Source organism: Anolis sagrei, chromosome 2 (genome assembly GCF_037176765.1).
Source record: "Anolis sagrei isolate rAnoSag1 chromosome 2, rAnoSag1.mat, whole genome shotgun sequence".
Taxonomy (NCBI): domain Eukaryota; kingdom Metazoa; phylum Chordata; class Lepidosauria; order Squamata; family Dactyloidae; genus Anolis; species Anolis sagrei.
In genome coordinates, this window is record NC_090022.1 from 88514088 (window position 1) to 88540292 (window position 26205).

The 26205-nt window shown below is 40.4% G+C and overlaps 1 protein-coding gene across 1 annotated transcript; it reads right to left on the bottom strand.

Moving 5' to 3' along the window:
- On the bottom strand, window positions 1-25798 carry PKD2L2 (polycystin 2 like 2, transient receptor potential cation channel). The gene is made up of 14 exons (XM_067465544.1): window positions 25640-25798; window positions 22978-23079; window positions 21901-22034; window positions 18517-18773; window positions 15645-15866; window positions 14171-14399; window positions 11628-11798; window positions 10270-10451; window positions 9298-9418; window positions 5511-5612; window positions 4728-4804; window positions 2714-2762; window positions 1906-1973; window positions 1-191 (listed from the first exon to the last, which is right to left on the bottom strand). Exons 1-14 carry the CDS (start codon window positions 25698-25700, stop codon window positions 80-82), a joined length of 1887 nt encoding a protein of 628 aa, XP_067321645.1. The 5' UTR covers window positions 25701-25798; the 3' UTR covers window positions 1-79.
- Window positions 25799-26205: the final 407 nt, after the last annotated feature.

The following is a 26205-nucleotide window of genomic DNA, read 5'->3' on the forward strand; positions in this document are numbered from 1 at the left end:
TGTGCCCACTGCCATGCCTGCTGATGCAGTGCAGCCTCCCATAGACCCCATAATAAAACGTGTGCACTATTCTTTCCACTCACTTCTTTATCTTTTCCGGAGACGCTTTGGGAACAGGTTTTGAGACCTCATTAAGCTTAAGTGTCACATCTTTCAGTTGTTTCTCCAGATCTTCAATATATTTGGAAAGCCTGGAAGAAAAGAGGAGGAAAGAAACTGAACCCCATGAAAATCTCCATGCACAAAAGGCATTTGGGTGGAGCTTTAGAATAATTACTCCAATATAGGGGTGGGCAACTGTGAAAGGCAATGAGGCGCCATTACCCCAGAAAACTTTGGAGGGCTGCACCTGCTACTCCCCCCCCCCCAAAAAAAATCATATTAAAAAAAACTCTTGTGAGATATAGGGCTATTTTTACCATGTTTAGGTTTCAAAAAAGGTCTCTCTGGGATATAAATGTTAGCTTGTGGATTTTAACCTGGATTTTATCTGTGTGTATCTTGTTATATGTATTCTATTCATTTATCTACAGCATTTATATTCTGCTCTTCTCACCCTGAAGGCGGATCACAGAACACATACATGACAAACATTTAATGCCACTAAACTGACAGGACACAACAGGTGGAGGTATATGTCAGCTTTTTTTCTCAAGTTTGGCTTCCTGGAGGTTGTGTTCGATTCCAGCCACAGGGGGTGCTGTTGCTCCATCCTCTATGACAAAGAACCCTTGATCACAGAATTCTTCCTTCCTTTGATCACCAGCATTTTCTGGTTTTTCCTTTTTATGTTGCCGTAAAATACCTCCCAGCTTAAGTGGTGCCTAGTTTCTTTAATCACAGCTCATAGCTGTTTGCAAACTGCTTAGGTGGACAGTGAGTTGGGCTGTAGGTCAGGTGTTCACCCCGACCCGGTCTTCGAACTGCCAACCTTTAGATTGGTGTGACCTGTTGCTACTAGTGATTAACCAGCTGTGCTAAAGGCCGGCTTTTGTATTTTATCTTTCTGTTTTAACCATGCTGTACCCTGCCTCAGGCCACAAGGAGAAGCGGGTAATACATTTGTTGTTGTTATTGTTATTATAAATTGGCCCATAGCCCCTGGAAAATGTCATGAAAATTTGCTCCGCACTCCTAATGGATATTTTTGAAACAATATAAAATGTTTTTGGAAAAAAATTGCAAACATTGTGTTTGATTCCTGGGACAGTAAGGAGGGCGAAGAAGGCCTCTAAACATGGCAGAAATGCCATCCGCCTCTAAAGGGTAACTTTTGGCATCTGGAGCAAAATGTATTTGATTCCTGCATGTTGGATTTTGTGACAAATTCAGAAGGAGAATTCTTATCCCTTTAAAATCTCCTTCTCCCACCACCTCCAATCTCCATTGTTGTATTGAATCCTCTCTAACCTTTGGCCAACTGTTTTGTGAGATGGGGACTTGAGGGGAGAGGGGTAGAAGACATAATTTGTGAGTAGTTTGTCATCATTTTGGCTGGTCAGACAAAACATTTCTTTCTGAAAATAGCTATAGCTCTCCCCATTTTCATGTTTCACGGGGAAGAAAGTGACGGGTCTTAAAGGCGAATGCCATCAGTGAAATGCTCATTGTGGTCTTGTCATTTTTTTTTTTAAAAAAAACAGCCTATTCAAGCAACACTTTTTTCAAAGGTGGATTCCCCGCAATGCATGTTTCATCTAAAGCAGTGGTTGTCGACCGTTGGGTCCCCAGGTGTTTTGGCTTACAACTCCCAGAAATCCCAGCCAGTTTACCAGCTGTTAGGATTTCTAAGAGTTGAAGGCCAAAAGATCTGGGGACCCACAGGTTGAGATCCACTGACCTAAAGGACAACTTAGGCTTTAAAAATTTGAAGACCACTGGTCTGTAGTATAAACATCAGCCTACTTCTGAAATTCCCGCTGAGAAACAGGTTCAGAAACTCCTGAAATTGAGGAAGGCTGTGTTTTTGGCTTCTTGCTGAGATCCTGCAAAAAGAGAGAGCCATTTACATTTTTTTTTTAAAAAAAAATCACCATCATCAAGCCACCCTCTCCCCCTCCCCCATAAGCAAGCTGTTGTGCAATGTGTTAAATAAGTTTATTACAGAAAATACAGACAAAAGAAAAAAGGAAGAGGAAGCTAAGAGGGCCTCAGAAGAAGTGCCTTATTCTGATCCATACAAGCAGGTGGCATGTTGAAGAATTGAGTATATGCTACCCTAGATAAATGGACTGAATCTACAACAACACTATGAAAATTGGGAAACACAATATTCAGTGCAGAACTTTCTGGAAATCTTACAGAATGAGTTGATACAGATTTACTTGATTTGCTTAATTTACATTCAAGTTTTCTTGGGAATAAGATCTGGACAATTCAGCAGGTACACTTTAGAGTTTGAAGTATTTTCTTTCTGGGAATTGTAGGCCAAAACACCTGAGGATCCACAAGTTGAGAACCACTGCATGAGATGCTTACACAGAAACTCTGATACAGAAGGAAGGTACTAATAGCTAAACTACTCTGGGGGCATAAAAATATTTCTTATTTATAAATTAAATAATATTTTATATTTATCAATCTGCATTAACATTTAGATTTATTTTATACAAAAGTGCCAATCCATGCTGTTTCTTTGTTGTTTTGCTACTTGGACTGAGTTCAAGGGTGGAAAACAGGTGCACACGACTCTTACTCTATTCATACTACTTACTTTGTGAAAAGATTTGGTCACATCAACTCTGCTTGTGGACTGTCCCTTTCTAACGGGCATGAAAGAAAAATACAACAAGAACAACCCATGTTAAATACAGTTTCATGAATCTTCTCTGGAAGTAGAAGATATGGGTAAAGTAATATTTTTTAAATGAAAACCTGAGTGAAATAGACATGAAATTAAATTTCTTTTTGGGGGAAAACTTTCTCTCACCGAAACTCTCTGAAAAATTGAGAGTAAGCCCAGGACCTAAGTAGTTTTGTGGGAAGGTGACTGCTTTGTCACATAAATTTAAGGGCCAAGCTAGATGTTAACAGAAAATATAGCCAATGCACTTCTCCCATCTTAAATATTTGCTATCTATCTCAAGCAGATGCACAACAAAATATCATTTATGTTCAGCATTCTCTAATGCTTTGTGTAGAGCAGGCATGGGCAGACTTGGGCCATCCAGGAGTTTTGGACTTCAACTCCCACAATTCCTAACAGCCAAGGCTGTTAGGAATTGTGAGAGCTGAAGTCCAAAACACCTGGATGGTCCAAGTTTGCCCATGCCTGGTGTAGAGCAACCAAAGGAAATGGTGTAACAAGCTAGGAAACACTGAACGCAACAATCACACATCATGTATCCATTCTGACGACAGATGCCTTTCCGAATCTCTAGATGTCTTCTAGAGGAGCTCTATTCCCATCATGCACATCCAAGGGCCAATGGAGCAACACTACAGTCAGGGTAGGGTGAGCTTAGAAATAATCAGGAAAATGGCCATTGATCTATAATGGCTATCATGCATTTCACAATATATCTATTCTGGCCTTGATTCTCACTTCTTTTTCCAACTTGGGCAACCACCTTCCATATGTTTTGCCAACTGACTTCAACAAACCATGTATCATTGTGACAGTGAACAATTCTCTTTGATTTTTCTCTCCCCTGTAATTATCCAGAGTTGAGCCTACTGCTTACATGGAAGCTAAGCTCTACAGCATAAGAAAAATTGCAGGCCAGAATCCCATTAGAGGCACCCACGGACACATTGAATGTTTTTTATGCTTGTGGATGTCTCTATTTCTTCAACATTCACACAGCTGCCAAAATCCAGGAGGGGTTGCTGTTTCTTACTGGGGGAGCTTACATCAGGGCTTCTTAAACTTTTTCACTTGGGACCAGTTTTGGCCTGATAACTTTTTACATGACCCTGGGAATATAGGTATACAAAATAGGTATAAAAAGCAAGCATTTACTGATAACCTAACCAGCATTTGGAAGGCTGGTTAAACAGGATGTTTTTCTTTCTTTGAAATATGACCAAAATGACTTCTTCAGAGTCCACTTTAAACACTGCACAACAGATTCGTGAAAATGTCTAAAATAGCCACTAAGTGATGTTCAGAAGTATTGTCGAAGGCTTTCATGACCAAATCACTGGGTTGTTGTAGGTTTTTCGGGGTATGTAGGCATGTTCTAGAAGCATTCTCTCCTGATGTTTCACCTGCATCTATGGCAAACATCCTCAGAGGTTGTGAGGTCTCAACCTCTGAGGATGCTTGCCATAGATGCAGGTGAAATGTCAGGAGAGATTGCTTCTAGAACATGGCCATATAGCCTGAAAAACCTACAACAACTCGATGTTCAGAAGACTTTTTATTGTTGCCCAATTGAGCATCTGGGACCCACAGTTTGAGTAGAAGTGGTCTAGAGCTCCAAGGAGAAGGTCTAGGAGTAGAGTTGCCATACTAGATCCCTGGTAAACTTTAATTCTCAACGTTTCTTGGAGCTTCCCTGCCCAGTAGGAGCACTCAATGCATCCAGCAACAAAACCAGAGCTGCTGCTTCCTCCCTCCACCACCATTGCACCATGCTCTACCTTCTTCACACAGGCCTCTGCTCAGGTGGAAATATGCTGCTATCTAAATGTCCCTCCTGTGCTGAAGAAGGCCTTGAGCAGTTACAGCTTAAATGGATAGAAAATTAACAAAAGCAGCAAAACATCTGAGTTTTTCTGCCTACCTTTTAATGCTATATGCATCTTCTGTTTGTGAAGTCTGTCTCTTCAGTCTGAGCTTAACTAAAGCTTTGTTGTAACTCTAAGAATGGTATGAAAACAGAGCTAAGTGAAAATATCAGAAAATAGCATCAGGGCAAAATCTTGTTATGATCAACTAACATATCACAAAAAAGTATGCACGCGTTCAGGTTCTTAGATTTCTGCACGCTGGAAGAATATATGTCACATGCTGCATGCTTTATTTTAATGGGCCAAAGGAAGGCCAACATAGGCTTAATTTGCACATCTGACTGCTGAATTATATAGCCCCAAAATAATCCCTTTTGTTGGAGAAAAAAATATGTTAAACTTAACTGGACTCCAACCAGTGCAAAATAATTTGCTGGGACAAAGAAATAGTAATGTAACTTAATATAAAATGGAAAATATAGCTGTTTCTTCTTTGTGCCTCCAGTAAATTTGTAAATTTCTCCATTAGTTTGCATTCTTAATCGTTTATTTTATTATTTGTTTATCCTTTTTATACCCCACCTTTCTCTACCCCAAGGGGGACTCAAGGTGGTTTACATACGGCAGTTATTCAATGCCTTAAACACATACAACATTAAGCTTAAAATCCATTGAATTAAAATTAATACATATTAAAAATTTAAAATTACATTCAATATTAAAATCACGCCATGCAAAAATTGTAGTCTGATGCCATTCCATAGTCACTGCTGACAGTGCCTATCCATAATCAAAGTAAACAGTATTTCAGTGCTAAAACAACTTCAGGTTCTTACCTGTCTAATAAGGTCACTGATCTCAAATTCTCTGCTTGGGATAACTGAAAAGTCAGCTTTCACTTCAGAGTATGTGTCATTAATGATTGCCAAGAACATGTTCTGTGCAAAAAAATGAGAATTTTGAATCATCTTAGAACCAGAGGGTAAGCTGACTGGTAGGGCTCTAAAAATTATCTAATCTGTACCATTTCATTTAAAAGCAATTCAACCAAAACAGAGTAGTACAAAACTACTCTGAATGGAGTAGAATGGGAAACAAAATGTTGGTGGACAGGAAAAGAGATTTAAAGATGGGCTCAAAGCCAACCTTCAAAACTATGGCATAGACACCAAGAACTGGGAAGCCCTGGCCCTTGAGAACTCTAACTGGAGGTCAGCTGTGACCAGCAGTGCTGCAGAATTCAAAGAAACAGGAATGGAAGGCGAAAGGGAGAAACATGCCAAGAGGAAGGTGCGTCAAGCCAACCCTGACCGGGACAACCTTCCACCTGGAAACCAACGTCCTCACTGCAGGAGAACTTGCAGATCAAAAATAGGGCTCCACAGTCACCTACAGACCCATTGCCAAGACACTACACTTGGAAGGCCATCATACTCGGAGAATGAGGGATCGCCTAAGTAAGGAAAAAGTAAGTCCAAAACTATTTGAGGCTAATAATGTGCAATATGGTACAAACAAGAAAGAAAATGTATTCATGTTGAAAGAAGGCTATATTTTACTTATCCCTGGCATGAAGTGGTTTCTATTCATTTTACAAACCATTTATAACTGGCTGTTGGCTCCTTCCACTATCTTCGTATTAATATACGGACTGCACCTGTTATTTCCCCTTGGATATGTCCTAGGAGAGCATCACAAAAATAGGGCACTCTGCAACTTTGTTGGCTAGTGTTCCTGATTATTAATTTGTTTGTTTGTTTCATTTATCCATTGCCCAATATGGATAATTCTTGCCTTATGGAATGCAGACTTCTCAAGCAATGCTCCTTGTGGTGTGAAAACATCCACTCTAAGGAATGTTGTCCTATACAAGGTTCCTACTTGAAAGGTGTAAAGTGTACTTTGCCTGTGAATAAGTTCCTGGTGTTCTTGCTCATAGCAAATCTACTAAAAACTTGGCATGACAGACAGGCACAAAGCTAGCTGAGCCTGGGAGTTTTGGCAAGAGTTACATGTTTAAATTTTATGTGCAAAAACTTGCCAGGACAAGTTAGTATATTTTTCTGCTTCTGAGATGCTGGAAAAAGACCTTTCACATGGACACCTAAGGACCATTTGAATCTCTCTCGAAGGACATTGTGTGAATCAATGCAACTGTTCACATGACTGTCTATATGTTGCTCTGCATTACAGGAGTAAATATCTTATTTACTGATAATCTGCGTGGCACATCTTTTCTATAGCAAGACAGTGTGTGGATTGGTAAAGATGTGAACTACACATTATTTTCATTCCGCCACACTATCTGAGAAGGAATGTGAGTATATATTTCAAATTAATTATCCCATAGATATCTTAGTTCAATATCTACACAGATGGATTGATTTGTACAGGTGGTGATGCCCAGCTGTAACTTAGTTATCTTATCTTCTTAAATCTCAGTGCATATCAGAAAAAAATAAGAGTGCATTTCACTACAATGCCTGCATTCAGATTAACAACTTGGCTTAGTTATCGATAACATCATGTCTCATTAAATAAACCGGTGGAGCAACTTAAGCAGAGCAAGTATTAAAAGAAAACACTCATAGCCACCATTCACCCCATGATTTAATCTTCTAAACCAGAGGGACTAGCCATTAGATAAACTGGAATGAGAAGCCTTTCTAACATTAGCTCTCTCTCTCCAGGCACATTTGCAGTCCATTTCCTGCCCTCCTTCTTGTCCCTTGACTCCTCTCCTTTTTCCCTGACTCATTAACAAGATGTTATTAAGCATAGCAGTGCAGAAACTGGTGAAACAAGGAGGTAGCCCTGAATGCCTCGACAGCAGAAAAATACCATGTCATGGATACTGAGCGATGCAGGGATCTTTCCGAAGTTCAGAGTCTAAAGGAGTTCTACTAGAAGCGGGATTTAACTTGATGAGTATTACACAAATAGACAACACTATCAGCACAAAAATGTCTAAATCTTATGCACATCTAAAGCTCTTTGACCTCTATAGTAATGACTCTCAGGGCCCTTCCAAATAGGTAGGATCTGATCCCAGGTTTTCTGTTTATCCCAGATTATCTGGCAGTGCAGACTCATATAATCCAGTTTAAAGCAGAAAACCTGGGATCACATCCTGGGATTCTGGAGCCCCCCGTTGCGCAGTGAGTTAAACCCTTGTGCCAGCAGGACTGAAGACCGACAGGTCGCAGGTTCAAATCCAGGGAGAGGCGGATGAGCTACCTCTATCAGCTCCAGCTCCTCATACGGGGACATGAGAGAAGCCTCCCACATCAAAAATCATCCGGGCGTCCCCTGGGCAACGTCCTTGCAGACGGTCATTCTCTCACACCAGAAGCGACTTGCAGTTTCTCAAGTCGCTCCTGACACAATAAAATAAATAAATAAATAAATCCTGGGATTTAGGGCCTGTCTAGAAGGGCCCCCAGTTAAATTGAAAAGTTTTTACTCTATGCAAGATGCATTTTTAGAATGCAAGTGTGAGAGACTCACATCTAACAACCTCACTATATTATAGTGAATTAAAGATGAAGAATCAGAACTAAAACAGACCTACCCACCCTGCTACGCACACAAGCAGCACCAAATAATATAATTCACTACTAAACTCAACAAGAGGAGATGGGATCAGCCCTGAAAAGCTGAATAGTCAATAGTCTGTATGGCATTAATTGTAAACATGCACAGCTTTAGTTGTTGAGATAAGGATCACATACATAGTACATATATCTGTGCTTGCGTCTTTTTCCAGCCAAGGAAACACACAAATGACCCCTCTTCCAGGGAAATATCCCCTCCTCTTATAACATAATGGGATAAATGAAAGTTCTAATGTTGTGAACTAGAATTTAGTTGTACTCTGAAATGCACAGAATCAAAGAGTTGGAAGAGATCCCAAGGGCTATTCAGTCCAACCCCCTGCCATGAAGGAACACCCAATCAAAACACCACCCCAACAAATGGCCATCCAACCTCTGCTTAAAAACCTCCAAGGGAGGTGCTGCCATCACATCTGCAGCAGTGAGTTCCACTGCTGAACAGCTCTTACAGTCAGAATGTTTTTCCAAATATTTAAGTGGAATCTTTTTTCCTGCAATTTCCACTGCTCTGTGACTTAAGTCTCCAGATCAGCAGAAAACAAGGCTACCCTTTCTTCAGTGTGTCATCTTTTCAAATATTTAAACATGGCTATCATGGTCCCTCTCATCTTCTTTTCTCCAAGCTAAACACACCCAGCTCCCATAGCTGCTCCTTATTGGGCTTGGCTTCCAAACTTTTGGTGATTTTAGTCAATAGAGGTTTGATTCAAGGTGTCTTCCCTATTTGGGATTGCACTGCGTGTCCTACAGAATGTAATGGGTTTTTTAAACTGTCAAACATAAGCTTGCACTATCAATTTTAAAGTTTACCTTTCTAGTGCTCATGTTTTGCAGAACAAATTTTAATTATGTTATGACAGATACAACCTGTAACATATATACCATTAATACATTTAATATATTTCATTATTTTTTCACTAGCTCAAATTTAGTGGGGGTAGTTTATTTTTGCTTTTTAATGTACTTTGGGGTGGAGGGGGGGGGGGGAGGAAAGTAAAATAGCACTTACCAGCAGTACGAAGAACACAAAGAACACAAATGTGATAAAGTAAATTGGCCCAAGAATCCGATTTGCGTGTTCTATGCTGGCAAAATTAAAATCTCCAAGCACAATGCGGAACTGGGTAAAACTTGAGAGAAAGAAAATATATATAGAAACAATCTTCTATATAGAGGCTATAATCTTATCCAGAGTTACCCAGAATAAACTCCAATGAACACAGTAAACCTATATAGAAGTGGATGATACATTTCATTATATCACGTCTATTAAATCTAAACCAAGTGATAAGAGGAACCTGTGGTAAACTTGCAAAGATGGTTTTATTGAAATCGATCAACACAATTATTAGATCTTTACCTGGGGCCTTTCCACACTGCCCTTTTATCCCAGAATCTGATCCTTGGTTATCTGTTTATCTCAGGTTATCTGGAAGTGAAGACTCATATATTCCAGTTTAAAGCAGAAGCAGCACAAATTTAAAAAAAGATCCAGATAATAATTTTCTGAAATGTCTAGGTTCTAAACTCTATGGACAGCTTCCACTGATTTGGATTATTTTGATTGGGAGTTACCCACAGAATGGCTCTGGAGGGACTAGAGATTACTGGAGAAACACATTTGAATCAAATCTGCAATTAACTGAGTCTGCTAAAGTCAAGCCTGCTCATGTGGAAGGGCAACTTCATATTATGTATTACATCATAAATATATAATGTAATTAACATTAGATACAGCATGCTTAGATTTCAGGGACCAACCATAAGGCATAGTAGTCATACTGAGCTATAGTTCTGGGGCAAAGGCAGTTGTAAATAATCACCACCAGCATCATAACTTCCCCTTGAATGTTTTAAAAAATATTTTAAATGAATGGAACATAAAGAAAGAATAATGGTACAGAGGAGCCAGGAAGATAACATGGTATGCCATGATCAAATTTATCATGCTAGGTACTAGGCAGATAAGAGGACTTCGTACATGCAATTCTGAAAAGTGGAAAATTCATCCACTTGTGATCCAAACACCAGGTATCCCAACTGGGCATATGCGAAGAAGATGATGAAGAACATGATGGCGAATCCAATGATGTCTTTAGCACAACGGGACAGAGTAGAAGACAACTGAGTCATGGTCTTGTTAAAGCTTATGAATTTAAATATCTGGAAGACAACAGAAAATGTTAGAAAATATATGGATGAAACCCACCCCTAAAGCAGTGGCTCCCAAACTTTTTTGACCAGGGACCACCTGACCAGGGATCACTCTCCAACATTAGTATCAAAAGGGTTAAGAATCGGTTTTTGGTCAACTTTAGATTCAGTTTGGTTATTTGGGGTGCTGATTCAGAAAATTGCACTGGATAGATCACATCAGCTCTGGTTTCTGATACAGAACATATATCATCCAGTAATCGCCATCTGCTTGCATACAGAAAATCATATTTAATAAGCCTTGGCATTATTTTGCGAGGCGAGTTGTTCTTGTTGCAACAGTGTAGTGATGGTGAGGAAGCAGACCATATTTTAGTGCTTGAGGACCACTGGTGGTCCATGGACTGCAAGCTAGGAACCACTGCCCTAAAGACTGACTTTAAAAGGAAATGTTTAAAGCAACATTCACTTATTTGTGAAAATGCATAAATACAGGTTGAGTATCCCTTAGCTGGAAGTCAGAACTGCTCAAAAAACCAAAATTGTCCACATGGGAAGCTGAGAAAATTACACCTTTGCTTTCTGGTGGTTCAATGTACATAAACTTTGTTTCATGCACAAAATTGTTACAAATATTGTGCATAACATTACCTTCAGGTTATGAGTATAACTGAATGTTATCTTTACACTTGAGTCCCATCTCCACAATCTCATGATGTACATGCAAATATTCCAGAATCTGAACAAATCTGAAACCCCAAACATGTCTAGTCCCACATATTTTGGATAAAGGATAATCAAGCTGTACTAATAGACCTGTATTTTGTAAAACTTGAGAATGAAAGACGCAAATAGGCAATTGTTAACCCTCATGTCAAATGATGCATGGCCCTATTAAATAGAGCAGAGGTGTTTCAGTCCTTCCTTGCTCCCTATTCTGTAGCGCTGATCTGGATCATGGGGGCCCTAGTTTACAATCCAGATTGCCTAAAAGTGAGATATTAACAGGAAATGCTTTGCTTTAGGGCAATATGAATGGCAATTGCAAGGGGTCCAGTATCTGGACTGGGACCACAGGAACAATCAAATGTTAAGAGCCTCCCCCGCCTCACCCCAAAAGAACCAAATACAGACTTTTTGCTCCAAGTTGCATAAAAATATAACATGGTTACTTGGCTTGGTTACCTTTATCCATGCAAAGAAGACATTCACTGAAATCATATTATTATAACGGGTCTGCCAGAATCCAAGAAAATAGAAGTCTGGATAAGATTCTGAATTGGACAGCAATTTTTCCATTAACTCGGACACTTCGACCGTCCGGTAAACATTGAAGGCAATAGCAAAAACGGACAACTAGACAGAAAAAAGATCACAAAGGTTTGTAAGGATCCAATCTAGATTTTTCACACACAGTTTTCCTCCGCCTGTAGTTAATCAACTTTTCAAAACTATAATCAAGAAAAATAAGTCATTTATGGCCTAAGGTCAAGTATGTATTGAAATAACATCATGTTGGCAATGTGAGGAGGATTCATGTGTGTGTGTGTGTGTGTGTGTTGAAAGCCAGATCAAGCTGATATTAAAACTGGAATAGGTTTAGTGTGTCCTGGAATCATTTAGAGTGATGTAATTGAATAATTGCCATTTTTTCTGTTGGAAATTGCCCTGAGTCCTCTTGGGGAGATAGGGTGGATTATAAATAAACAACAACAACAACAACAACAACAGCCACATTATTTTGAAAATAAAACAATATGATACCTGGGGAGTGTACAACATCTTTCCTTCAATGGAAGCCAGAAAAACATACTAATAAATTTGTAAATGATGGATTTACTGTCAATTATACAGAAACTATGTTGCACCCCTTCACTGAATACAAGCACTAATCACAAAATTTGACTTTTGAGCATCTCCAGACAGCAAGCTCCTCACACTAACAATTTTAATCTGTGCTTGTTCTCCATCTCAAACCAGGGAGAGATGGGCAAAAGAAGGAGAAGAACAACAGACACAAAGAATTTTTTGTGGTTGCCGTAAGTCGACTGGTACTTGAAGGTACAGATAAGCAACTATTATGTCTTCCCCTTAATGAATTTTCTGCAAAGAGGAAAAAAGCTGGGAGTGGCGCTGAAACAACAAAAGTGAGTGAAGGATGATGGCGTTTGAAACCATGTGAAATTAAATGAAAGAGTATTGTTGAAGGCTCTCATGGCCGGAATCACTGGGCTGCTGTGAGTTTTCTGGGCTGTATGGCCATGTTCCAGAAGCATTCTCTCCTGATGTTTTGCCCACATCTATGGCAGGAAACCTCAGAGGTTGTGAAGTCTGTTGGAAACTAAGCATGTGGGGCTTATATATATATCTGTGGGATGTCCAGGGTGGGAGAAAGACCTCTTGACTGTTTGAGGCAAGTGTAAATGTTGCAATTAGCTAGCTTGAATAGCATTGAATAGCCTGGCAGCTTCAAAGCCTGGCTGCTTCCTGCCTGGGGGAATCCTTTGTTGGGAGGTGTTAAGTGAAAGAGCCTGGGCATGTCTTTCTCTGAAGCAACCACAATTTTCTTTTCTTAATTCAGTTAGATATAAATTTTGTTCCTATTTTCAGTCTGTCTCTTGGCATAAAAAACTGGTTTTGCTACAATACTAGGGCCCTACAGAAAAGGAATATATGCAAAGGAAAATAATTTCTACAATCTATTACAGAGCTTTGAATGGTAGGCTTAAACATTATTTCATTACCACATAGAATTGAAAATTGGGAGACTAACTCTGAACAGAACTTGACTTGTTTTGACCATTGATTTGTTGAGAATGGCATTCTGGGTTGACAACACTGCCCCCTTGTGGCAAATTTTTATTAGTTTATTCATTATTTGTACTTTTGCAAATACAGTAACTGGGAACACAAATCTGTTCAGCTACACTATGTAGTGTTTACAGTGGAGTCTACAAAAAATGCTTCAGCTGTACCCCACAAAAAGGAAAATCAGCCCGTTTAGCAAGCCTTACAAATGCTGGTTTGTTATGAGTCAATGTTTGATTTTTATTCCTATTTTATACACCTACAAACCTGGGGTCACGTAAAAGAAAATCTCAGGTAGAAAGGAGTCGTGAGTGGAAAAAATTAAGAAACCCTATCCTAAAGCACAGGAGCTATTAAAGGATGTTGAGGTGATGATATCCATCACAAACATGTACAGTGGTCACTTACTCCACAGAATCCTAATTCTTTATTTCAACCAACAAATTCACACATCTAAGTTAAAATGTCCAGCATCTTCAATTTAAAAGTTCAGAAATCAACATAACAACCTTGGAGTCTTGTAGTATTCTCTCCATCCCTCTGTGTGCATATGTGTATGTGTATATACTCTCACTGTTTCCTTCATCTGAGGCTGGATCTGCATTGCCCTATATCCCAGGATCTGATCCCAGACTATCTGCTTTGAACTGGATTATATGAGTCTCCATTGCCATATAATCTGGGATAAGAAAATAATCTGGGATCAGATCCTGGGATATAGGGCAGTGTAGAAGTGGCCTGAGACTCAAGAAAAGGAGGCTAAGTTCTGAAAATGGAAAAGTCCAGCCTAGTGCAACTACTTATGTAACCACCAGCTCCAGAACATAGTGAGGGTGGACTCTACATCCCCATTTGTCTCTCGCCCTCTACTCACACTGGTCCAAAAATATTTTTTAAATATATAAACATGTGAGGTTTACCAGGATCAGTAACATGTCCAGCCAGTTCCAGGCATCTTTAAAATACTCTTTTTTCAGCTTCCTCATTTTTGTAATTTCTTGAATGATGAAAGCGAAGATGAAAAGGCAAAAGATGACTTCACAAGAGGCCAGGAAATAATCATAATAGGAGACATATCGGAGGAGCTTGACAGAGTGGAACTGCCAGGAAGGGATTACTCCACCTGTTGCCGGGAATTCCACAATTAGCCTGTGAAATTAAAATAAACCAGGATGTTGTCTGAGTATCTCAAAGGAGGATCGCTCTAAACTTTATTCTTTAAAATCATTTTTCCCCTTGATACAACCCTGAAAGATATTAGGATGGGTTAACCCCCTCCTCTCCTGATTTTGAGAATAATCTGCTGTACTGGATCCAATAACAGCTGTTATTCTAATTCAGTGAAAATTTTGGGTTCCTCCTTTTGATTTTGTAAAGCTGGAACTTAAGGCAACCAGATGTACATAAAATACAGTGCATGGCATTCCAAATGTGGCTGTACTATTGATTTTTATATTTGCCTTTTTCACAGTAGCAAAAAAAATGAATTGATGTTTCCAATGAATTATCCATATCAACAAATTTGAAGCTTCCTTATAATTGCTGGGTACTCATTTTCATTTTTAAAATATTCTGGCATGTATGTAGATGGTATATTTATACTATGCCAACCTTCAAAACTGTGGCATAGACACTGAAAACTGGGAAGCCCTGGCCCTTGAGCACTCTAACTGGAGGTCAGCTGTGACCAGCAGTGCTGCAGAATTCAAAGAAGCACGATTGGAGCGCAAAAGGGAGAAATGTGCCAAGAGGAAGGCGCATCAAGCCAACCCTGGCCGGGACTGCCTCCCACCTAGAAGCTGATGTCCTCACTGCGGGAGAATATGCAGATCAAGAATAGGGCTCCACAGCTACCTACGGACCCACCGCCAAGATACTACACTTAGAGAATCATCATTCTCTGGCTACGAAGGATTGCCTAAGTAAGTAAGTACTGGGATAGCTCGTTGGTACCTTAATTCCATCAGAGGTTAGATTGGGCATGGGGCAAACTTTGGTCCTCCAGGTGTTTTGGACTTCAACACACACACTTCCTAACAGCCTATGGGAGTGGGATAGTGCTGAGGACTGTTTGGGAAGGCAAGACTTGTAGAATAAGACCTGGACCAAAGTCAGTAAGTGCCCCAAGGACCAAACCCAATATAGGAAAGAGGAAAAAGCAACAGAGAAATAGGACTTCCCAGGAGGGAGCAGAGAGGAGTGTGGACGCTCCTGGCACCTGTCTGTAACTATTATTTACATGAAGGATGGAGCAACATGGAAGCTTCATGAAGGCATGATTGTTTCACAAAACCTTATGATTTGGAACTCCCTCAGACAAGACCTAAGTAGGTACGTGCAACATTAGAAGTTCTTGACTATGAGATTTCATGAATAGAAAATGGAAAAACTCACCTGACTATGCAGAAGAGGTTTACGTTGGCATTATACATTGAAAAATCAATGAAGATGGCCCTTGTCCCTCTAGTGATCCAGCTATGTTTCTTGAGAAACAAGAGCTTCTCCAGACTTTTTTCCTTTGACTTGGGCAAGGTGAACATAAATCCTCCGCTGCCGTACAGACCAATAAGGCCCCAGTGCCATGGAGACAACGTTTGAGAGGAAGAATAAAACCATCTGTTGATGGGATAAGAAGGGAATGCCTGAGTTCACAGGTAACACTCTTCTAACGTTTTCATCTATCAATCCCAACTTCCTGATTATTTAAACTAAATATGCAGAAGGATCTTGTAGCACCCTTGAGACTGAGGACCCTTCCAAGGCCTTTCCACGCAGCCCTATATCCCAGGATATCAAGGCAGAAAATCCCACATTATCTGAGTGTGGACTCAGATAACCCAGTTTAAAGCAGATATTGTGGGATTTTCTGCCTTGATACCCTGGGATATAGGGCTGTGTGGAAGGGCCCCCAGACAGGCATTATATCACAGGATCTGATCCCAGATTTTCTGCTTTAAACTGGATTATATGAGTCCGCACTGCCAGATAATCTGGAATAAACAGAAAACCTGGCATCAGATCCTGGGATATAGGACCTGTTTGGAAGGGCCCTGAGAGAACAAGGTTGGTAGCATAGATAACAGGTGAAGCTACAATCTTGAATTAATGCAGTTTGACACCAATTTAACTGCCATGGGTCCATGCTATGGGACCCTGGGGATTGTAGTCTGGTGAGGCACCAACACTGTTTGGCAAAAGGAGGCTAAAGATCTATTCAAACTGAAACTCCCACAATTCCACAGCATTTTAGCCATGATCACTGAAGTGATATCGAATTGCATTCATCATCCAATGTAGGTGCACTTTTAAAAAGCACCTTGAATGTCTTAAGAAAAATAGTAGAGTTGTAAAACTGAAACTCCCATGATTTCATAGCAATGAGCCATGGCAGTTAAATCAGTGTCAAACTACATTAATTCTACAGCACAGATGCATCTTAAATCTCATACTTCCTCAGTTCTATGGAAACTTATGCTATAATTCTTGTCTCTCAGTTAATCTCTAAAAATGTTACAAGATCCTTTTGAATACTGATATTCCAGACTAACTGGCAATTGATGTCAAAGTTCTTCCTCCAAGACAGTGGTTCTCAACCTGGGGTCCCCAGATGTTTTTGGCCTACAACTCCCAGAAATCCCAGCCAGTTTACCAGCTGTTAGGATTTCTGGGAGTTGTAGGCCAAAAACATCTGGGGACCCCAGGTTGAGAACCACTGCTCCAAGACAAAGCACCAACATAAGAGACCTGAATGATCCAGGATGGAACCGCAGTACAGCGCACAGAGGTAACTCCCTCCTGCCCAACAGGGTTCTGATCCAGATTAAGATCTTCATGTCTACTCTGTGACTCTAAAATTCATTCACACAAATTACATAAATTGTGTCCCCTCTTTGAAGAATTGTCATTTTTTCTTTACTCTAAGAGAACATCTCTCTAGAAATCTTTAGCACAACTTTATGGCTAACTTCTGACTTAGGGCCCTTCCACACAGCCCTATATCCCAGAATACCAAGGCAGAAAATCCCACATTATCTGAGTGTGGACTCAGATCCCATCCAGACAGTACCTTTATTGTGGTATTTACCGCAATAAAGGAGGGGCTGTCCAGACAATGTTCTGGATAGTCCCAAATTAATTCTTTACAAACCAGTAAAACCCTGGTTTGTAGCGAATTAATTAGATTGTTGATTTATTCTGCACCTTCTTGGAAGGCGCGGGATAAGGTCACCACTTCCGGTATCTGGACTACAGTCCAGACAACATTCCCATAGTTTGCCAGGCTAGATAAGCCCATTAAATTGGAAGAATACCCACCCCTCCCCCTAAGCTGCCAGACCTGGAATGACCCCCCCCCCCCCCCGCGCGCTCTCCTGGCACATCATTTGTACGTGCAGGGAAAGCTGCTCCGCAAGTATACTGCAGGCCAGGTAAGTTTTTTTTAAACTTTTCAAAAGGGTCTGGGGGCTTGGGGGGGAGGGCTTCCAGACATTCTCTCGGGCTAGTCCCAAGATAATGTCTGGACATCCACCCCAGAAAGTGCACGCTTTCTGGGATGAGTGTGGACAGGCCACCCAGGAAAATCCGCATTTTTTAAAACATGGATTCTCCTGGGATAAAGGGCTGTCTGGATCCAGCCTCAGATAACCCAGTTCAAAACAGATATTGTGGGATTTTCTGCCTCGATATTCTGGGATAAAGGGCTGTGTAGAAAGGCCCTTAGAGATTCCTAGAGAGGTATTTTCTCAGGTCCTCCAGTGTGATTCCAAGAGAGAACATTTTACCCAATAGGAGTTGGGTGTTTGTTTTGTAAACACACTTTTAAGAACCAGGAACAACAGTTATAAAGTAAGAACAAACCAGATCTGAAACAGTACTTTGCAATTGGTTTATTCCTCTAATTTGTTCTACTCCTAGTAGCTACAGCTCCCTTATTCAAACATAACAGTAAACAATGGCTAATTGGCCACATAAATCTTCAAATTACTTGGGAAGGAGGGAGTACTAGGCTGGCATTTGGCCTGATCTAATAATTTATGCAGGTGAAATCAGCAGGATATCATTACTTGAGCTTATTTAATTTAAACTTCTGATACTTTAAGTAGCATGGACATACAATTTTGATAATTTAGACCCCACAATATAGTAAAGTGATTTCCCAGTGCTTCCCAAGAAAGCAATCCCCTTGCTAATCTTATTATTTTAAATAACAAAAATACTTTGTTATTATTAGAGAAAAGCATGGAAGTTTGAATGTTTCTATACTTACTCAGTATCATTCTTGAGGCCAAAGCTTTCTCTGTCCTCATATACATACCGGTATTGACCATAACAGACTTTCATAAATGCCCGGAAAGAGGGATAGATCGAACATGTGTTGTTACGGATTTTTAGTTGCCGAATCTGAGGTACTCCTAACAGCAAGTTCTCATAGTAGATGTGGCTGCTGTTTTTATGTATAGATGTGGAATTGGTATTGTACCATGTGTTCCAAAAAAGGCCATCCAGAAGTGGTCCTTCTAGAAACTACATCACACAAAATAAACAGAGATTAATGTTTCATTGTACAGAACGAAGTCAGTAATTAGTACTCTTATTTCGTATCTAAAATTGTTTGAAGTCTTTGGCAAAAGCTAGAAATGCAGTGAGCATTACAGCTTGGTCAAAAGGCTATTCATGTTTATACATTTATTGACACTGCCATAACAAAATCAATATATTTAACCTGCAAAGTAGGGCATATACATGCTTTGATATTACTATATGTTCAAAGATGCCATCAATTCCATTTAAAGAGCAGTCTTGAAAATGTCTGCTTAGAGGTAACTCTTACTGAGGTCAAAGGGTCTTGCAACCAAGTACACAAATTTAACCTTCAAAACACATCAACGCCCCTACATCATCCCTTGCTCTCTTCTTTTGAAGTCTCAAAGGTATGTTCAGGACTAGTATAACAATTTATATGATTTTGCGCATGAACATTGGTGAAAAACACTACATAAATAATAAGGAATATGAAACAGATGCTGCCTGTACAGGAGTAAATTATACCAATTAAGGAAGCAGGCAATGACAATAATTAGGGGTGGAGTAATCCACTTAAACCTTGTTATATTATTAACTGCTATGCAACAATCCTCCCATCATTATCCTAAATAAGCCAGGCAGATGAAGATTTCTGATCCAAAGCTTGGAAAGTTTCATTTCCACAGTAATTCCATCAGTCATTCATTACAATATTTCCAAAGTAACCCATTTCTGTTACTCATTACAGGGTAGAGTATCCCTAATCAGAAATGCTTGGGAACAAAAGTGTTTTAGATTTTTTGAGGGGAGAGGGATTTTGGAATACCTGAATTTGCATTTAGTACATAATGAGGTATCTTGGAAATAGAGCCCAAGTCTAAACATGGAATTTATTTCTGATTCATATACAACTTATACACATACCCTGAAGGTTATTTTATACTGTAAATTTTAATGATTTAGTCCATGAAACAACAACAACAACAACAACAACAATGCAAAGATTGGCACAAGCCAGTATGGTGGTCCCAGTGGTGATCGACACACTAGGCACAATGCCTAAAGACCTTGGTCTGCACTTAAAAATAATCGGTGCTGACAAAATTACCATCTGTCAGGTGCAAAGGGTCACCTTACTTGGATTTGCGCACACTATTCACTGATACATCATACAGTCCTAGACACTTGGGAAGTGTCAGACGTGTGATCGAATACAAAAGTCAGCATAGTGATCTTGTTTGTTGTGTACAAAATTTGTTGTGCATCAAATAATAATAATAATAATAATAATAATAATAATAAATGTTTTGCCCGCCTCTCCTCGTGGCTTGACAACATTTGTGTACACAGAATTATCAGAAAGCAAAAGTATTAAGTGGACAATTTTGGCGTATTTTAAATAAGGGATGATTAACTCATTGTTTTACTTGCAGAAAGGCTCATTACTGTTCTTTTTCTTTCTATTAGCTTTGTGGTAAGAAATGCTTAGAATTGATAAGAGAGTCCTTGAAAAGCTACTGTCACGACACCTACAAAAACAACCTTTGAATTACTTAGTAGACCGATGAAGTAATGGCAAAGATTGCTATTAAAATACAATTTTCATTACAACCTCAATAAAAGCTAGAAACAACACCACTACATGCCATTCATTACTTTCATTTTAAACATCAACTTCATAGAGCTGGGTTGTGGTGAGTTTTCCGGGCTGTATGGCTATGTTCCAGACACTTTATCTCCTGATGTTTCATCCACATCTATGGCAGGCATCCCCAGAGGTTGTAAGGTCTGTTGGAAACCTTGTATGGTTTTCATAATGTTGTTTAAAATGTTTTTAATTTTATCTTGTGAGTTGTTATGACATCAAATTGATGCCAATTTGTAAGCTGCCGTGAGTTGCCTTTGGGCTTGAAAAAGGCAGGACAGAAATAATGGTAATAAATAAATAATAAATAAATAAACCAGGCAAGTGAGGTTTATATATCTGTGAAATTTCCAAAAAGGATGCCTCCAGGCAGGAAGCAGCTAGGCTTTGAAGCTGCAAAGCTATTCAATGCTAATCAGCTGGCCAATTGCAACATTCATACCTGCCTCAAACAGATGAGAGTTCTTTCTCCCACCCTGGTCATTCCACAGATATATAAACCTCACTTACTTAGTTTCCAACAGACCTCACAACCTCTGAGAATGCCTGCCATAGATGTGGACAAAATGTCAGGAGAGAATGCTTCTGGACCACAGCCATACAGCCCGAAAAACTCACAGAAACCCAGTAATTCTGGTCATGAAACTTTTTGACGACACATCTTCATAGAGCTGTTTGGGGGGAAAAACAGTGACAGAATAGCAGTGGATTAAGGAAACCACAAAGCAAAATTATGTGCATGAAAGAATCATAGTAGTGAGAAACCGAGAGAGGACCAACCACCTATCTGGGAGATGAAGGGGCTGATTTTAAGCCTAGCTTAAAGATAAGTTGATAATATCTATCAACAATGATAATACAGATCAGGGGCCCTCAAATTAAGCCCCGCAGTCTTGGTTTGAGGCCTAAAGTCACTTATCTGGCCCCTGCCATAAACTTGAGTTAGGGTCGCCCTAAGTATGAAACAACTTGATGGCACACAACACAAACAATCCTAATTAACTTGACTCTCTCATCAGCCAAAAGCAGGCCCATACTTCCCACTGGAACACTTGCAAGTTTATGTTGGTTACCATTATTCTTCATTTTAAATACTGTATTGTTCTTTCAAGGGTTTTTTTTTTTTTTTGCACTATAAATAAGATATGTGCAGTATTCATAGGAATTTGTTTGTGGTTTTTTCAAATTGTAGTCCAGCCCTCCAACAGTCTGAGGGACCATTAAAAAGGTTTAGGACTCCTAATACAGATCACCTGCTAAGCAAGATTGACTCTGGTTTGAAACATGTTGATGTAAGAGACAAACATGCTGTTGGACATAGATTATTGGACGGTCCTTTTTTGTGTATGGTTTAAAATTTGCTCACTGAAGAAAGACATGAAGCCATTGGTTTATACAAGCAGCTTGTACACTGCCTATATCCTTTTAAATATGTCCTCCCCTAATTCTCTGAATAACAATAGTACAGAATAAGAACGTTACCTCCCAATAGTCCGTAATGCTGCCCATGGTTGTGAAATCGGTCTTATCTGTATCAGATAAAGGTGTTTCCAGGAAGAGATTGGACATAACTTTATTCAGGTAGTACATATCGGTGCTCACCATCCCAAATGTTACTGAAAAGAGAGGTATCAGGAAGAGCTCAGTCCATGCACCTTATTCTTGTTGATACTTGACACTTTTCTCATTTTAAAGATCATTGCAATAGTTTGTGCAGGAGAAAACAAGTCTGATCTTGCTTATAAATTGTGACTGGCTCATAAACTATGACAAGTAGGTGCTTCCCATCAAGGGTAGAGCTACACCGTAGAGTTAATGCCACTTTAACTGTCATGGCTCAATGCGATGACATCCTGGGAGTTGTAGTTTGACAAGGTCTATAGCCTTCTCTGCCAAAGAGTGCTGCTGCTTCATCAAACTACAGCTCCCAGGATTCAACAACACTGAGCCATGGCGGTTAAAGTGGTGTCAAGCTGTATTAATGCTAGTGTAGATGCATCCTTGGTAAGTGGCAGCATATTTTCTGCATTTCTTGACTATGGCATTAACATTCCTCCTTCTCTCCGATCTCTGAGTAGAACCGTCCTTTTAGTCCTCTACCTGCTATTTTTCTCCATAGGATTCAGAATGGACAAACAGATTTACAACTAAAGACCCACTTTCTTGCATTTTTTGCAACTACAAATCAATTTTCCATCCTAATAATCACTCAGTCCTATCCTTAATAATTAAAAGTCTAAACCAGTGTTTTCCAAACTTTGGTCTTCCAGGTGTTTTGGACTATAGCTCCCAGAATCCCTGATCTTTGGCCAAAGCAGCTGAGGCTTCTGGGAGTGAAGTCCAAAACACCTGGAAGACCAGCATTTGGGAATCACTGCTCCAAACAAAGAAAAACCACACTAATAGATGGCATGCCCTAATTTTATAACTTTTTTTCTATGCAAGTTGAATATTTATTATTGTTTTTGTTTTTTTTAAAAAAACCCTACCACAACATGACGCAAAATAGCATTTATGTGCAAGGTTAACTAGAAAATTACCCCATTTTCATAGACTTACATATACACAGATCTGTTAGAAAAATGATGTAGATCAGTAGCTCCTGAAGGGAAGTTTTCATTTCTAGTTCTCTACTATGAGTCAGTCGAGGTCTTATGCTCCCTATGTGTGGAATTTCCAAGAACATAAAAAGAGTGTAAGAAAATGTCAGCCACTGTCAAAAACAAGTAAATTTAAGTTTTGTCGAAGGCTTTCATGACCGGAATCCATGGGTTGTTGTAGGTTTTTCCGGGCTATATGGCCATGTTCTATATGGCCTCATTACCTCTGAGGATGCTTGGCATAGATGCAGGCGAAACGTCAGGAGAAAAATTGCCTCCAGAACATGGCCATATAGCCCGGAAAAACCTACAACAACCCACAAATTTAAGTTTCTCTGCAATACAAGATAAATAAACAATCTTTGCAAATGAGAAATACAAATCCCAATGATATCAATTACTTTTTCATTGCACCAAAAGTAAAGTTCGAGCCATCAGATTTTATGTAATTAAGAAATACTAGAAGTGATGGCAGACATGAATTTAGATAGCTTCCACTGTGTAACATGATCAGAGTTCAGTGCCATTCTCCACCTGCTGAATGGAAAGAAAAGAAAAGAGGGCTTTTACTTCTTATGAACTGAATGGTTTGTCTCTTTCCTCACTGAACTCTGGATGAGTCTCCTTGTTGGAGAGAAAAGCAGGGTATAAGGAAACATACTAATAACAATATTGTGAGGTCGAACGTTTTCATGGCTGGAATCACTGAGTTGCTGTGAGTTTTCCGGGCTGTATGGCCATGTTCCAGAAGCATTGTCGCCTGACGTTTCACCCACAACTAAGGTAGCCACGTCAGGAGAGAATGCTTCTGGAACATGGCCATAAGCTTGGAAAACTCACAGCAACCCAATAATAATATTGTAGGAAAAACAATTCTTTTTGGCATAACAAAACCAAGTGTGCATCTACACTGCAGAATTAATGCAGTTTGACACTACTTTAATTTCCATGACTCTATGCTATAGTATGGACTCATGGGAATGGTTGTTTTTACAAAATCTGTAGACTTCTCTGACAAAGAGTGCTGGTGCCTCACCAGACTAGAAATCCTGAGATTTCACAGTATTGACAAATTGCAGCTAAAGTGACATCACACTGCCTCAGTTCAACCATGGTTGTATTACACCAAACAGGATTATGTTTTCTACAGTAACCAGAGTTCAATGAGCGAAGAATTACATGTTCAATTCATACAAGATAAAAGCCCCCCTTCCTATTATTTCAATTCAGTATTTGATATCTTTGTGCCAAATGATGGTTACAATGCACTGTAGAAGCTAGTCAAGTATTTACATGCTGCAAGTCGCTTCTACATTATCACAGGCTGTCTGTGCCCTACACCACTGGAAAAATAACACTGTGTGGCTGGTATTGCTGACATCCACCGGGAAGTAGCAGCCAATAATGAAAGGACCAAGGCAGTGACATCTCTGGCCCATCCTCTGTTTGCATATCAGCCAGCACGCCAATGCCTTAAATCAAGAAATAGGTTTCTATGATCTACAGAGATACTCGCAGGAACACCTCAGCAAGTGAGAGTCCAAAGGTGGCAGGCGAAAATCCAGCACCCCAATCTATGGCTGATACCAAATGAGAGACTCCCCCTGGGCACACAGAAGACTGGGTGACTTGGAAAGCGCTGAACAGACTGCGCGCTGGCACCGCGAGATGCAGAGCCAACCTTAAGAAATGGGGCCACAAAGTGGAGTACACAACATGCAAGTGTGGAGAAGAGCAGACCGCAGACCACCTATTACAATGCATCCTGAGCCCTGCCACATGCACAATGGAGGACCTTCTTATAGCAACACCTGAGGCACTCCAAGTGGCCAGCTACTGGTCAAAGGACATTTAGTATAATGCCAAGTTTTTTATGTTGTGTTTTTAAATACATTACAACTGTACACCCAATTTGCTTCTGTCACAATAAAAAAGGCAGTTAAAGTAGTGTCAAACTGCATTACTTCTACAGTGCAGATACATCCTGAGAGACACCAGAGGCACTTCAAGTGGCCATCTCCTGGTCAGAGGACACTTTGTATCATGCCAATTTTTTAAACTTTGTGGTTTTCTCAAATACATCACAACTGCACTCTTGGTTCGCTCCTGATACGACAAATAAATAAGTATTTACATCTAGTATTTTTGAATTACATAAAACTTTACCGATGCATCTTTTCTCACTTTGAACTGCTTTAAAAGCCAGGCTTGCAGCAACTAAACCAAGCAGAGGAGAAGGAAACTGGGGCATTTCAAAAAAATGGGGACAGTGGGATGGCAGCTGGATTGATTGCATCACATGAGGGAAGCTGAGGAGAGTATCCACCAGGCACGGGCAAACTTGGGCCTTCCAGGTGTTTTGGACTTCAGCTCCCACATTTCCAAACAGCCTTGAGGGAGTTGAAGTCCAAACCACGAGGAGGGCCCAAGTTGGCCCAGGCCTGGTGTATAAGTGTACTTCTCTCCAAGGCTGTGCATCTCGCCCCGCCCTCGATGTGACCAGAAGAGGGACGAGAGTAACCAAGTAGAATAACAAAGGGGGGGGGGGGCCGAGAAGGGGTGTGTGCGGAGAGGCCAAGGGGGGCGAAGGAAGCGTGGCTCTGGATGGCTCCTGGACCCACCGAGGCTGCTTCTGCGGTCGCCCATGGACTCCTTGCTCGGCTGGACCCCCGTCAGCGACATGTTGGAGAGGAGGAGGGAAGAGGAGAGGAGAAGAGAGAAGGAGGAGAGAAAGGGCTTGAAGAGGAGGACTAACAGCCTCCAGCCTCGGGCTTCGAAAGGAGTTGCGCCGAGTTCCAAGACAGAACCCCGCAAAGGCGGCTCCACACAGCCTTCCTCGCCCCGCCCTCCGCCAAGGAGGCTCTCCCCGGGAATTGGGAGAGAGTTGGCCTCCAAGCCCATTTATGGGGAACCTACCATGGGGGCTTCTTGGCCATTGATTCAGTGGGGGGAGAGCTGCTTTTGCCTTCCTCTGAGGCTGAGAGAGTGTGTCTTAGCCATCTTGACAGAGTATGCTTTTTTCCACTTTGGAGATCACTGTATCTACTCTGGAGAGCAGGCATGGGCCAACTTGAGCCTTCCTCCAGGTGTTTTGGACTTCAACTCCCACAATTCCTAACAGCCTACCGGCTGTTAGGAATTGTGGGAGTTGAAGTCCAAAACACCTGGAAGCAGGCCCAAGTTGGCC

Coding starts and splice junctions, on each gene's coding strand:
- PKD2L2 (XM_067465544.1), bottom strand. CDS start 25,700: ATGTCGCTGACGGGGGTCCAGCCGAGCAAGGAGTCCATGGGCGACCGC. Junction 15,867..18,516: donor GGCCTCAAGAATGATACTGA/GTAAGTATAGAA, acceptor TCCCATCAACAG/ATGGTTTTATTCTTCCTCTC. Junction 5,613..9,297: donor TTGTGTTCTTCGTACTGCTG/GTAAGTGCTATT, acceptor TTTTTTGCACAG/AACATGTTCTTGGCAATCAT.